Source organism: Chanos chanos, chromosome 4 (genome assembly GCF_902362185.1).
Source record: "Chanos chanos chromosome 4, fChaCha1.1, whole genome shotgun sequence".
In the NCBI taxonomy this organism is placed as follows: Eukaryota; Metazoa; Chordata; class Actinopteri; order Gonorynchiformes; family Chanidae; genus Chanos; species Chanos chanos.
Genome location: NC_044498.1, coordinates 26,537,565 through 26,552,653, shown reverse-complemented (window position 1 = coordinate 26,552,653; position 15,089 = coordinate 26,537,565). Strand labels below are relative to the sequence as shown.

The 15,089-nt window shown below is 42.4% G+C and overlaps 1 protein-coding gene across 1 annotated transcript in view; it reads right to left on the bottom strand.

Annotated features, from left to right (window-relative positions):
- Window positions 1-5,374: 5,374 nt before the first annotated feature.
- The window catches only part of msraa (methionine sulfoxide reductase Aa), a 61,176-nt gene continuing 51,461 nt past the window's right edge, over window positions 5,375-15,089 (bottom strand). The window contains exon 6 of the mRNA XM_030771228.1: window positions 5,375-6,079. Coding sequence (XP_030627088.1) covers window positions 5,915-6,079 — 165 coding nt within the window. The 3' untranslated portion in view covers window positions 5,375-5,914. The remainder of the gene's footprint in view (window positions 6,080-15,089) is intronic.

Below are 15,089 nucleotides of genomic sequence, written 5' to 3'. Positions count from 1 at the left end.
CCGAAGCGAAATTCGCGGGTTTTGATTGCTTGCCTTCGTGCGACGTTACAGCAAGGATTTTTGAATACACCAATCAGATTACTCAAGAAGGGCCAGAAGCCACGCCCCTTCCCAGGTATCTCTTCAGTCAAGACGGAGGTCAAGCTGATCGTGTAACCAAAATGCTTGCTCTGATGTAATATAATTGTTTCAGTAAGTAGTGATTATGTCCAAATAATCAATGTGTGCACCTCTTTGGTCAGTTTATAGCAAAATATAATTAATAAAAATTGACCAATAGGAAGGCAGAAAACTTTCTTTAAGCAATAGGCCTATACAACTTTAAAAATTAGTGTTTTTAAATTGAATATGAATTCATATTCAATTTGAAAACACTTATTTTTAAAAAGAAACACTAACGGTTAAAACATTTTACAAATGACTTGACATTAAAAAAAAAGTATTCTCTTTAGTGCACTTTGTACGTTGTTAATTGATGAATCAAACAATTCATTTCATTATATTTCATTATTTTTGAGTGCATTCTCAATTTACAGCACTTTCTCACCAAGTGCAGGTATTGGGTTTGTTAGACCACTTGAGACCAATTGTTTCCAGCTGAAATAAATAGCAGACAATACCAGTTATATCCTATTGGTTTCAACTGGGTGGAACTGGTGAAGTAGCCACTGCCCATGGCTCTGTTGGTCTAAATGGGTTTTAAATGGTTTCAACTGGTATTCTTAACTGGGCAAACCATTAGAAACTGAAAACCCAACTGGAACCAATTGAAACCAGCACAGACCATTTGAGACCATTTCATCCCAATAGACTAGCTACTGGATTTTCAACTGGAATTTCCACTAGGAAACGTGCGTTACAGTACTTTATAGAGAAGAGTAATTAGAGTAACGCGTTACTGTATACTGTGTTACTTTGTTATTCATAACACTTAGAACAACATGTCATCACATTAGGATGCATGCACACAGAACTGAGCAAACAGTATCCATCTTTAGTCGTCCTGTTCTCGTTGAATATAAAGTTCAAGTGATTTCTGACGTCACGGATAAATCTGCATAGACATTTAGCCGTAATCACAGTCCCACGGGATCACAGTCCTGTATTCATCTGCCAGCGTCGGTCTGATGTTATTTGTAGCTTGATGGAAAACATATGGATCATTTACTGGCGTTCTCAGAAAATGAGCCGTGTGGTACAGACGCCTAGAGGGCACCAATAAAACATCAAATCGTTAGATGACTGCTGATACGGCAAACTGGGTTTAACAACAACACTGATACAAGACCAGTGCGTTTACTCTGTGAAATGTCAGACACTTCAACAATCTCTCTATGCCCTCGAGGGGAGATGAAGGGTACAGCCGCAGTCAGAAATGATCAGTGTTCCACTTCCAGAAACTCTGAAACACGTCTGTGCTGGCATCTCCGATGGGTTAAATATTCATAAAAAATATAAAATGACCTTCAGCTTCAGTTTCAGGGTCAGAGTCATTGAGTTCAACTGGTAAGAGCGACTGACGGTCCAAAAATAGTGTTTTGATTTCAGAAGATCCTTTTGGAGATTAAATTACACAACCATATGCTATGTAAATCAGACACTGACACTGACTGCCACTGACACATAACTGGGTTTCAGGTCATCTCAGTCAGCCTTAATAAGGCTTTTATATACCTACACTGAGATGTGAACATTTCTTCCAGCAAGGTCAAGGGACGAAAGACATGAAACACATCTCTGCTCTATTAATATTAATTTGTTCAGTCTTAACAAAGTCAACATGACAGCCAGAATTTCTCCTAGAATCTTGATGCATTCTCCTTCACGTGCTGGAATGAGAAATCAAGCGCCATATTCGTCACGGCTATGGCCTGTAAAAGCGATATGCTGGAAAATGTTGCATCTTGCATTAATGATGAAAACGTGAAAGAAATTCGTCTTACGACATGCTTAAGGTTTCTGGATGGTAAAGTATTGATTCACAAACTGTTAGAAAAATTTGCCTGGATTTAGCTTTTCTTTCTTTCTTTCTTTCTTTCTTTCTTTCTTTCTTTCTTTCTTTCTTTCTTTTTATACATTTAGACCAGCAGATGGCAGTAAATTCCTTTAAACGCATGAATGTCGAAAAGGAATAATTCACCATTGAAGAGGAACACTCAAAATGTATATTATGGCCCATTTTAAATGTATTAATGTGCCGTGTAAATAAAGAATCTTTGATCCAATCAGAGAACAGCTCACTTTGACATGAATGGCCTGTCGTATCAGACCAGCTCTTAACTGGCCTTTAGAGTGTTGTGGTACTAGTGTTGGACAGGCTGCTTAGCGAGCTAAAAAAAAAAAAAAAAACATTGCTCAGCTACATGAAAGCTATCCCTCAGAGAAATGTAGTTAGTTCCTCTACAAGCTATATCACAAAAATAACTTGCTACATAGAAGCTACTTTATATCAGATGTGACCTCTGAGGCTAACTAAAAATAATAATAGGAAGCTGCCAGTCAAGAAGGGCCAGAAGCCACGCCCCTTCCCAGGTATCTCTTCAGTCAAGACGGAGGTCAAGCTGATTGTGTAACCAAAATGCTAATGATTGTTTATTACATTATGTACAAAATCCTGATGTTTATATTACACGTCCCCACTGACTAGTTCTGGATCAAACGTGAGGCCTCTAAAAGGGTACAAGATAAAACATTTCTCATATTTTGCTAAGAACGACATGACAACATATAGAGTACATATTTAGTGTATGTGTAGCTTATTCACGTGGCACAGCAGAAGTCTGCAAAAGTTTGCAGCAGAAAAGCCAGGTTCTCTTTGGTGGGAAAATGTCTTTCCTCCATTAAAGAGTAGCTCATAAGCTGTACAATTCTCTGGGAATTCTGAACAGAAACTGCAAGTGCTGATAGTCTTGCTACTTGTAGCAATGCTACTGTTCAGCTGTGTGTGGTACAGAGTTTGTTTCTTCAGTTATCTGCTGTACCACAACAATACTAAATACAGTACCACTGGTCCACGGTCAGTCTCTGTCTCTGGAGGTTTGTGTTTAAAGTGCAAGATCGGAGATAAGACATATTACAACATTATTGTGAACGAACACAAAGATATTCGTTCGTGCGTGTGTGTGTGTGTGTGTGTGTGTTGGGGAGGCGGTGGGGGGGCTATGTTTCTAGACCAGTAGGGCCAAAGGAACTACATCACAGAGTGTTCTGGTTTTACTGTGTTGGCGCAGTAAGCCCGGCTGGTGTCTGTCCAAGCCAGGCCAGGTATGCGGGCGTGTGAGTGGGTGCCAGTCTTTCTGTGGGGGGGCTCCTGTCAGGGTGGCAGTGGGAAGGAGACGTGGGGTGGGAGCCACCTGCTCCGGGGGATTAACAGGGTCTGCACCTGCCATTCCGAAAACGACATCTCTGCAGATAATCATTTCTCTGAATACAACCATTTTATAAACCAGTAAACCAGCTATCTGTTACACACACTCAGACCTATGATCAAACATGTGTTCCCACAATGCCTTTGTAATAATTCTAGAGGATTCTATGCAAATGAAAAATAATACATTAATAATCAGTGTATAACAGTGAAATAAACATTACATAAGCATCTTTAAGTGTTTATGTTAATAATGGTGTACTAGTTAACGCCATACACTTGCTGTCTGTCTGGTCAGGTTAAGTTGAGTGTTGATTGTTTGTGTGGTTGTCCTGATCAGGTGTTTCAGTCAGCTCTGCATCAGACTGTCTCTTATGATCCTGTCACCATGACAGCACAGAGCTGCCAAACTCTTCACCTGTGTTCATGGGAATTCCATTAAACCCTCCTCCTTCTCCTTAAATGAAATGAAGGGTCTTTGAGAAAGTTTGTTTCTTTCAGTGTTCAGGCCTTACATTTTTCAGTGGGCCAGTGCCAACAGATTTCTTAAATGAACTGGTTCTGACTAAACCATTAATGCCTCCACACAGTCTTTCAGTCCAAATCTGTTTCACTATGAATTCTCCATAATTCAGTCTTGAGTGAAAAGCTTTCACTGTATCACCAGAAATAGTGATTTTTTTTTCCTTCCGAGCCAAACTTGAGCATCCAAAAAAATATATGAATTTTGATGTAGAAGCATAAAGAAAGCTCTGTGTGTGTGTGTGTGTGTGTGTGTGTGTGTGTGTGTGTGTGTGTGTGTGTGTGTTTGTGTGCATGCATGTGCAGTGCTTTTTCAGTTAAGACGGTGAGAAATGAGAGGGAGATGCAGAGAGGGGGTGCGATGGTAAGACTTGTGACAGAGATATGGAGAAAACACACTCAGGTGGGAGACAGATGGAGGAGTGAACAGGCACACGCATGAGGAGCACAGACAGATGGATGTGAGATGCACACGTCCTGGCTGCTATCAGAGCCATCCTCAACAGATCCACGCAGTCTTTGTTTTTGTCTTACCGTGTTTGTTTGTATGTAGAATTAGCTTGGCGTTGTTATCATTCACAGAGCAGGTTTTGGTATATATTAAGATATCAGAATGCATCATTCAGACTGAAAATATAAGTGTTTAGATGAAAGAGGAAAAGGCAGTTTCCTGATTGTGAAACTTAATGGAGCTGAGGGCTTGTCTTCATTATGAGTCAGGACTGACATGCAATGATACTAAGCTTACACAAACAGCAAAACACAAAAACAGCAAATGAAATGACAGATAGAAAAAAAGAGAGCAAAAGAGGGCGAATAGGAGAGGAGATTAAGTATTTCTGAATGTAGTTTGTGTTTGTGTCCTGAGGAGTCTACCCATAATCCTTTGCTCCACTGCTTGTGTGTGCCTGCTACTGTCCCTCCTGTTTTCTGGGTAGACAAACAAACACACACACACAAACACACACACACACACACACACACACGAGGCTGTGCCCATGTTACCTCACTCCCTGCTGCCATGATGATGCCAGGCCACAGAGGGCCCCTGGCAAAGAGGGCTCACTCCCACTGAGTGTGTTTGGCTGTGCCACACACACACACACACACAGGCACACACACACGTATGCAGGTATGCACGCACACATGCACACATACACACACACACACACACACACACACTCAAGTATTCGCACACACACACAGATACATGCAAGTATCTGCAATACACGCAAGTATCCGCGCGCACACACGCGCGCACACACACACAGAGCACTGAGTGATGAGTAAGCGAGTAAGCAGAAGCAGGCCTTGGGCAGTGAGAGCAGATCACAGCAGAATGAAAGACATAACGTGAATCAAGTCAGCAGTCACACAGGGGCACAGTCATCCGCGCGCGCGCACACACACACACACACACACACACACACACACACACACACACACAGCTCCTCCACAAAGAGTACAAAATACACTGCAGCAGAGTTATATCCATCCTGTTTTATTAGCATCTCAGATGTGGCTTTTCTTGCACTTTGAAGAGACAAAACAGCAAATCAGCACTTAAAGATGAAAGGAAAAAGATACTATTTTCACCAACAAACCTGATCTAAAATATGCGTAAAATTCCAAGACAGGTTTTCCCCCTCTGCTTTGTCACAATTAAGGTAATAAAATCTTAAAGTTTCCATTACCAGCAGATAAGCCAAAGCTTAATTTGTTTACAGTGGAGCTGGTTCATTGATTCACTGGACAGATTGATACTTTGCTTCATCATCAGTCTGTGCTGAACGATGAGAAATGCATCATATTTTTCCAGCAGTCGGAGAGCAGTGTCTACAAGACAAGACTTGATGAGTGAATTCACTGTTTATAAATGAAAGCCAAGGCATTTTAACAGTATGTATGAAATTAGCAGCCAATCAGTGTGCGGTTGATCTGTGTAAGGCTATTTAAGGGAGGAAAACTTATTGAGTCCACTCTGTAAATTATGACTGTAAGTTTTGATAGAAAGACTGCCCTGATTTATTTTTTCAGTCCTATTGGACAGGAGACTCCGGTGCCAGCCAGTCCGCAGTAGCCGTTGGGATCCTTGCTGAGGTACTGCTGATGGTAGTCCTCGGCATAATAAAACTCCTGAGCCATAGCTATCTCTGTGGTGATTTCTCCAAACCCCTCATCAGTCAACACCTGCACGGACAGACAACACAGAACTACATAAATACATACAAAAATGTTTCATTCCCTCCGGTGTATACGTTTTAATGCTGTGAAAGAGAATTGGGAATCCCACACACTGAAGCTGTACATGAAGGTTATTTGATTTGCACTCTGCTATGCTGGAATAGTCTTCTGTCAAGCACTGAGTGAACACAGAGTTCCGTCTATCTATCTATCATGTTTGATCTATGAAAATGAATATGAAGTCAAAATGAAAGCTATTCCTCAAAGACCTGTTTGACTTAAAAAACAAAACAAGACAAAACAACAACAACAACAACAACAACAACAAAAACAATGGCCATTGTCTGAAGCCTAAGTGCTGACCTAAAGGGAGAGAGAGAAGGAGAGAGAGAGGGAGAGAAAGAAGGAGAGAGAGAACATCATTGCTGTGAGGGTAAAGTGAGAATCTGGCAGATGTGGTCTCTGTGAGTCCAGATGTGCGGAGCAGTCTGCTATGAGGAAAACTGCCCACCTGACACACAAAATGCCTTGGGCTAAAAAGCACACACACACACACACACACACACACACACACACACATACAATGCACAAATACACACACACGCACACACATGATATACACACACAGCATTTACACCCAACATACAATGCACACATACACACACAATACACACACATATGCGCACACAGCATTTACAGACACAAGACACGCACAGTGCCTTAGGCTAAACAGTATACACTGTACACACACAGTACACACACAACAGGGGCAGCCGTGGCCTAATGGTTAGAGAAGTGGGCTTGCAACCGGAGGGCATGCACATGCAAATGCAACATAATACACACTCAAAGCATGCACATAAACAATCACACACACACACACACAGTTTGAGCCCATATCACAGATCGGGCTAAAATGGTGTTAGCAGTTAGCACACAGTGGAATAAAGTACAGTACCGATGAGGCATATGCACTGAGCGCTGCTTGTCTTTTCCATTCTCTCTCTCCTTCTACTCATCTCTCAATCTGTTTCTCTCCTCCTCTCATCCTTCTTTCAGCCTCCATGAAAAACACATGAAGACCAAATTTTCAAGGACCTGGACGTCCCAACTAAGCTATACGGGTAGACCTTTCTGTTCATTTTCTCTCCCCCTCCCCTCACTTCTTACTCAATACATACAGTACCAGTCAAAAGTTTGGATACACTTTCTCACTTTCACACTTTTAAGTGAATGGGAAAGTGTGTCCAAACTTTTGACTGGTACTGTATGTATTGAGTAAATGGAAGCAAAATAAGGAAAATGTATTGTACTGTACTGTACTGTATTTCTGCATTTGCAGCAATTTAAACATTTAAAGTACTTTTTATTTCAGCTCTCTTTCACTCTCTCTCTCTCTCTCTCTCTCTCTCTCTCATTCTTTCATTCTTTCACTTGCTTACACACACACACACACACACAAATATTCTCTCTGTCCCTCTTGTTTTCAGTCCTTCTCTCTCTAACCTTTCAGTCCTTCCCCTCTTCCTCCCTCCCTCCCTGTGTGTGTGTGGGAGCTGTGTGAGGAGAAGGGCAGCTCTGTAACCAAAGGTACCAGCTACCTCATTCTGTAAAAGAACATACCAGCTAATTTAAGTTTAAGTTTAAGTTTCAGTGATTGCACACACACACTGTGAACAGCGAGCAGTGAATTTGTCTTCTGCATTTAACCCATCCAACACACCAGTAGTGAACACACACCAGACGCAGGAGCAGTGGGCAGCCTCCTTGGTGAGCGCCCGGGGAGCATTAGGGTTAAGTACCTTGCTCAAGGGCACACAGCCGTGGATGCTGGGCCTGGGAATCGAACCGGCAACCCTCCAGTCACAAGCCCGGTTCTCTACCCTTTAGACCACGGCTGCCCTTTTTTTTTTTTTTTTTTTTTTTTTTTTTTTTTTTTTTTTTTTTTATCTCAGCTACCTCATTCTGTAACGGAACATACCAGCTACTTCATTCTGTAACGGAACGTACCAGCTACCTCATTCTGTAACGGAACGTACCAGCTACCTCATTCTGTAACGGAACATACCAGCTACCTCATTCTGTAACGGAACCTGCCAGCTACTTCATTCTGTAACGGAACGTACCAGCTACCTCATTCTGTAACGGAACGTACCAGCTACCTCATTCTGTAACGGAACATACCAGCTACCTCATTCTGTAACAGAACCTGCCAGCTACTTCATTCTGTAACGGAACGTACCAGCTACCTCATTCTGTAACAGAACATACCAGCTACCTCATTCTGTAACGGAACATACCAGCTACCTCATTCTGTAACAGAACCTGCCAGCTACCTCATTCTGTAACGGAATGTACCAGCTACCTCATTCTGTAACGGAACCTGCCAGCTACTTCATTCTCTAATGGAACCTGCCAGCTACCTCATTCTCTAACGGAAAGTACCTGCTACCTCATTCTGTAGCGGAACGTACCAGCTACCTCATTCTGCTGCCCAGCTGGCAGGGTGTGCCAGCCCACCTGTAAGAGATGCAAGAGACGGCAGATAAGAGCCAGGTAGCCGCAGATCATCTCTCCCTCTCTCTCTTTCCTGTTCAAGGCCAGGCTTTTTTAAAGGTCTGAATGCGCTCCTCTCATCCATCTCCATTGGTCTGTGGGGGCCATGCTGCTGACCACCGCAGTCAGGTCTGAATCACCAGGATGAGTTTGCTTAACAAACAAAATTCTCTGTCTTTCTTTGTTTTGATTGTACTGACATGATAAATCATACATTGCACATTTGATTGTGTAGTAATGTAAGTGCTATTCACTCACTCATTACCTCATTATCCCAACGCTCATAGAGCTAAAGGACAGGTCACCAGTCCATCACAGGGCAGACACAGACAAACATTCATACCCGGGCAATTTAGCATCTCTAACATTCACCTAACCTGAATGTCTTTGGACTGTGGGAGGAAAGTGGAGCTCCCCAAGGAAACCCACGCAGACACAGGGAGAACATGCAAACTCCACACAGAAAGGACACCGGCAGCCCGGCTGGGTATCGAACCTGAGACCGTCTTGCTGTGAGGCGACAGCACTACCCACTGCGCCTACGTACTACCTCAAGTGCTATTAAGATGGGGAACTATCAAACATGATGTTGACTTTTCCCAGACACGGACTTGAGGACAGGGTTGGGGCTGGGCTGGGTGAGTGTTAATGTGAGTGAACCACACAGCTTTCAGTCTCATGATTCACACACTGATCATCTACATCTCCAACAGTCAGCCAAACCCACACAGGAGCCACAGGGCTTCAAATGCACACACACTCACACTCAACTCAAACACACATGCTCAGCTCACACACACACACACTCAACTCACACACACACACACACACACACACATACACACACACACACACACACACACACACACACACACACACACACACGACCACACAGATGTGGGGTTTGGCATGCTGCAAGTGTTGAGGTGTTAAGTTTTTGAGGTCTTTAGTTCTATGGTTTAACAATTCATGTTACAAGTTCAAGTTCAAGTTTATCTGTATAGCGCTTTTTACAATCAAAAATTGTCTCAAAGCAGCTTTACAGCAAACAGTGGCTAAATCCTCAGTGAGCAAGCCCAAGGCCACAGTGGCAAGGACAAACTCCCTAACTGTGAGCTAGGAAAGGTTACCAGTTGGACACACACAGACACAGAGAAGTAGTACTGCATGAGAAGCACTGGCCCATAGAGGTGCATTTCTCCACAAAAACACAAAACTGAAGTGACTTATAATCACGTCTTATAATCATATAGTTGGCGTAGGTCCCCCTATCTTAGTAATCTGTCCTAAAAAAAAGAGCATTTTCAATGTTCACCTGAGGAACATCACTGATGCATGCTGGGAATTGCAGTGCTCAGTTACTGTTGATGAAGAGGTGTGAACACTCAGAGAGGAAGAACAGCACACATGCCCTTCTTTTAAAGGAAAACATAACCAAATTGAGAAATTATTGTTTCTTCCATTGTTTCAACCATTCAGACATTTCAACACCAACTTGTCCCCAAAGCATATCTTGGTTAGAATGCTAATCCCTTCATAAAGATAGTGATTTGGGTAGCAACTATTGTAAACTGTAAGTGATAAACAAATGTTAAGATTTAATGCGTTTTACAGATCCTGTCACAGAAACTAGACATTACATTGCCATGCCATGCCGTGCCGTGCCACTGATCATATTGCCGATCAACATGCAAGTGGGAATTCACTCAACATGGGCATATCCAAACAGACACAGTTGTCAAGGAGACGACTTGTATGGACAGCGCTGGGTCTAATTGGTAAAGAGCCATCAATAGGAGAGGAGATATGACGTGGATACTGAAAATGTCATAGCAGGTGGTTGATTCTTAGCTCTACTTCTGAGCTATGGATTTGGATCATGCCAAAAACTAAGAATAAAGGAGAACAATCCGAACAGGTGAGCACTCCTCCACACCAACATCTAGTCTGAAGTGTGGGTAGCACTGAGGTACAATCAGTGTTCCCAGTCTGGGATAATAGGTTAAGTACACTCACTATCCCTTATCTGGGATATTACGTGATGTACACAAAGATGTATCAAACAGTTTGTAACTCAGACGTTGTGTGGAAAATGTGAAAATAAATGTGTCTACAACACACACACACACACATACACACAAACAAACAAACAGACTGTAGGCTGTGTGTATTTATGTGTGTTCTGACATGCTGGGTGCCAAAGAATGCTTTCCATGTTGTCAGACAAACAAACAACTGCACCTCACTCATAAACACAGAACAGCAGGCAGATGGCTTATGGACAGTCTGACGGATAAAGAGAAGAGGTATAATATTTTGGCACCGAGTGGCCAGTCTCTGATTAATCAAACAGTTTCTATACCACTCTATGCCTGTGGTTTCAGTGTACAGAGTCAAATCTGTCAAAATTTCACACTCTGAAAAACAAGTTCTTATTCACAGCAAAGACATTTTTGGTTTGAGGTTGACACTAAAATCTTAGAGATTCAATGTGAAATGATGTTGTGTTAGTGTTAGTGTAAGTGTTAATGTTGGGGTTGAGGCTGAGGTTAGTGGAGTGCTTTCACATGTGTTAGAGATGTGTTTTGATGTGTGTTAGCTGACTGTGTGTTATTTGTCTGTGTGTTAGTGTTTTAATGTGTGTAAGCTGTCTTAGTGTTAGTGTTTTGATGTGTGTAAACTGTCTCTGTGTTAGTGTTTTTATGTGTGTACGCAGTCTGCATGTTAGTGTTCTGAAGTGTGTTAGCTGTCTGTATGTTAGTGGTGTGTTTTTATGTGTGTTAACTGTCTATGTGTTAGTGTTTTGATGTGTGTTAGTCCCTTGTGTGTTAGTGGAGTGTTTTGATGTCAGTTAGCTGTGTGTTAGCTGTCTCTGTGTGTGTTTTTGTGTGTTAGCTCTCTGTGTGTTAGTGGTGTGTTTTGATGTTAGTTCTTTGTGTGTAATTGGTGTGTTTTGATGTGTGCTAACTATCTGTGTGTTACTGTTTTGATGTATGTTCGTTCTCTGTGTGTTAGTGGTATGTTTTGATGTGTGTTACCTGTCTGTGTGTTGGTGGTATGTTTCGATGTTTATTAGCTGACTGTATTTTAGTGGTGTGTTTTTTTGTGTGTTAGCAGTCTTTGAGTTAGTTTTTTGATGTATGTTAGCAGTCTATGTTACAGATTGTTTTGATGTGCGTTAGCTGACTGTGTTAGTTATCTGTGTGTTAGTATTTTGATGTGTGTTTGTACGTGTGTTTGTGTGTGTGTGTGTAAGCGCGAGCCTGTGTGTGTGTGTGTGTGTGTGTGTGTGTGTGTGTGTGTGTGTGTGTGTGTGCGTGCGTGTGTGTGTGTGTTAGCAGAGTGTTAGTTGTCTGTGTGTATGTGTGTGTGTGTGTGTGTGTGTGCGCGTTTGTGTTAGTAGAGTATTTTGATGTGTGTGTGTGTGTGTGTGTGTGTGTGTGTGTGTGTGTGTGTGTGTTAGCAGAGTGTTTTGATGTGTGTTAGCTGATATGTCCGTGGATGTTGGTGGGGTCCTCTTTAATCATGTGGCCCATGTGTTTGGCAGGTTCATCAGCAGAATGAGAAGCAGGCTGCTCGGGTGTTTCCCCTCTTTGCTCCATCTATCTGTCACTAGTTAATCCATACAAACATTCAATCAGATCTGCATTATGCAGGGCACCTCCCAGGGTCAGAAGTCAGCTCACCCCCATCGCGTCTGTGAGCCTCTGAAACTCACATGGGACCTCATATGTCTGGTATGCCAGGAGGAGTGGCTGGTCCCCATTGTCTCTGTGTCTATAGAACAAAGAGGCCAGACAAATATGAGTGTGTGCCTATAGTCCCAGACACTCGTCCATGCCAGACTGAAACGACCTGCGTTCGATCCTGTGTCAGTAGACTTGGCCTGTGAGATTGATAGATAGATTAGGCCTGTGGTCACTACCAAGTGTCTGGTTTAGCTTGGCTGAGGAACTGAGCTAGGTGTAGTGGTAAAAACAGGTTAAGTTTTGTTCCTTTGTTTCCTGTGCTCCATTAAACTTTCCCACCTCTATCCACTTCATTGGGAATCGGGTGCATTTGTCTGACGCGTGTTATAATGAGAATAAAGATGCGTTATTGTCGTTCCTCTGTTGAATTTATTTGAAATATAGAATGAACATAAAGCAGCAAAATTAAACTTAAAGTCCAACCAAAAGTTTCACTGATTGCATTTGAGTTTGCAAACATGGTCAAAGACCGTTTCTGCTCGCACTCACGTTTTCCACCCGGCCCGCATCACCTCACCATCTTAAATAAATTTTATTCCTGTTTTCCTGCAGTAGGAACGACTAATGAAATAATAAATGTACACTAAACAATAAACAATAAAAGCAAGATAAACTCCATTACAATTTCAACTTAAATGTAGAATAGAATAAATAAATGTCCTAATATTAATAGGGGGTATTTGTCATAAATCAAGATAAAGTAATGGCCCCTACACTGGGCGCTAAAGGTGCTTAACTATTTAACTCATCCATTCATAATTTAAGAATCAATTCTAATCAATAAGGACCAATCAGGATTTATTAGCAATTTCCCATTACTGGCTAATGTGAAGGTATGAAACATATATCACAGGCATGGAGCTGAGGGATATGCATGTTGTGGAGAGATGAGACTTGACTCTGGGAGAGAGTAAGAGGGCATCTATGTCTTCCAGTGCACTAATCCACCATATGTCCTCCAGTGCACTAATCCACCATATCACAGCTATGTCCTCCAGTGCACTAATCTACCATATCACAGCTATGTCCTCCAGTGCACTAATCCACCAGATCACAGGTATGTCCTCCAGTGCACTAATCCACTGGATCACAGACATGTCTTCCAGTGCAGTGATCCACTAGATCACAGCTATGTCCTCCAGTGCACTAATCCACTAGATCACAGCTATGTCCTCCAGTGCACTAATTCACTGGATCATAGACATGTCTTCCAGTGCAGTAATCCACTAGATCACAGCTATGTCCTCCAGTGCATTAATCTACCAGATCACAGGTATGTCCTCCAGTGCACTAATCCACCAGATCATGGGTGTGTCCTCCAGTGCACTAATCCACCAGATCACAAGTATGTCCTAGCAGAGACAGCTGCCTGACAGAAACTGCTAAAAACCCTGAATTCTCCAGGCCCAGCCATGTTCACAGTGATGTTCCTTGGTGGTTTTTGTGCAGGGCTAAATGCATATTTCAGATTAATTAATTTGCATGTCAGACACAGGGCTCATTTGGAATGCAAATATGTCTGTTGCGTGGTTAAGGGAGGGAGGGAAAAGACTGTGAAGGGTTGTGATAAGAAGTCCCTAAAATGACTTTTTCACTCAAGCCTTCTCTAGTTGGCAAGGAAAAATGCCAAATTTGGAAAGAGAGAAAAAAGAGGGCAGTGTTCTATTGAAGGATTAGAGAGAGGAATGTAGTGCTGCTTATAGGAAGTGAAAAGCCCATGTAATAAAACACACACACACACACACAAAGACACGCAGAATACCCATGCACACGTGCATAGCATACACTTACACACACACACACACGCACACACACGCACACACACGCACACACACCAATACATATATACACACATACACGTGCACGCGCGCACACACTCACAAAAACATACGTGTGCACACACATACACACACACACACACGAGTCCTGATGAGCGCTGACAGACAGATATGTGTCTGATGTACAGCTCTCACACATATGCATCCTCCAATAAAAAAACATGAATCAATGTGATGTCACTTAAAATCATTTAAAATATTCACAGTTACAGCCAAAGCCTCAATTAGCATAGTGTCACTCATCTCTCTGTCCTTACCTTTAAAACACCCACATGCGCACACAGTTACACACAGCATGCACAACATACACACACACTTGCTCTGATGCAAACACACACACACACACACACACATACACACGGAGGGTGAATGCTGATGTTCTTTTTTTAGGACAGTAAACTCAATCCATTCCCTTTAAAAATATCTGTGGGTACTGACTAGAAAACAGATTATGCAGAAACTGCATTTGTGCAGTCAGTCAGGATTCATGAGAGAAAACTAAAATCAAATCCTCTCTGAATGTGTGTCAAATCTTTATGACTGCATTCACTCTGTGTGTGTGTGTTTGTGTGCATACACATGCATGCACATCTGACAGTTTGTGGTCACAATAGAGGGTATGTGTGTATAGGTGTGTGTGTGTGTGTGTGTGTGTGTGTGTGTGTGTGTTTGTGTGTGTGTGTGTGTGTGTGCGCACGCACATGGGTGTGTCTGTGCTTTTGAGCATATCAGCATTGGTTGGCACTCAGACTGGTATGGGTGACGGCTGAAGAGGAAGGTGGCATGGCCTGTTCCCTGGCAGTGGAATGCCTCTGCTCATAATGATATTTAGGAAAATAAGGGGAACACCTGTGCCAAAAATCTGTTGTTAAG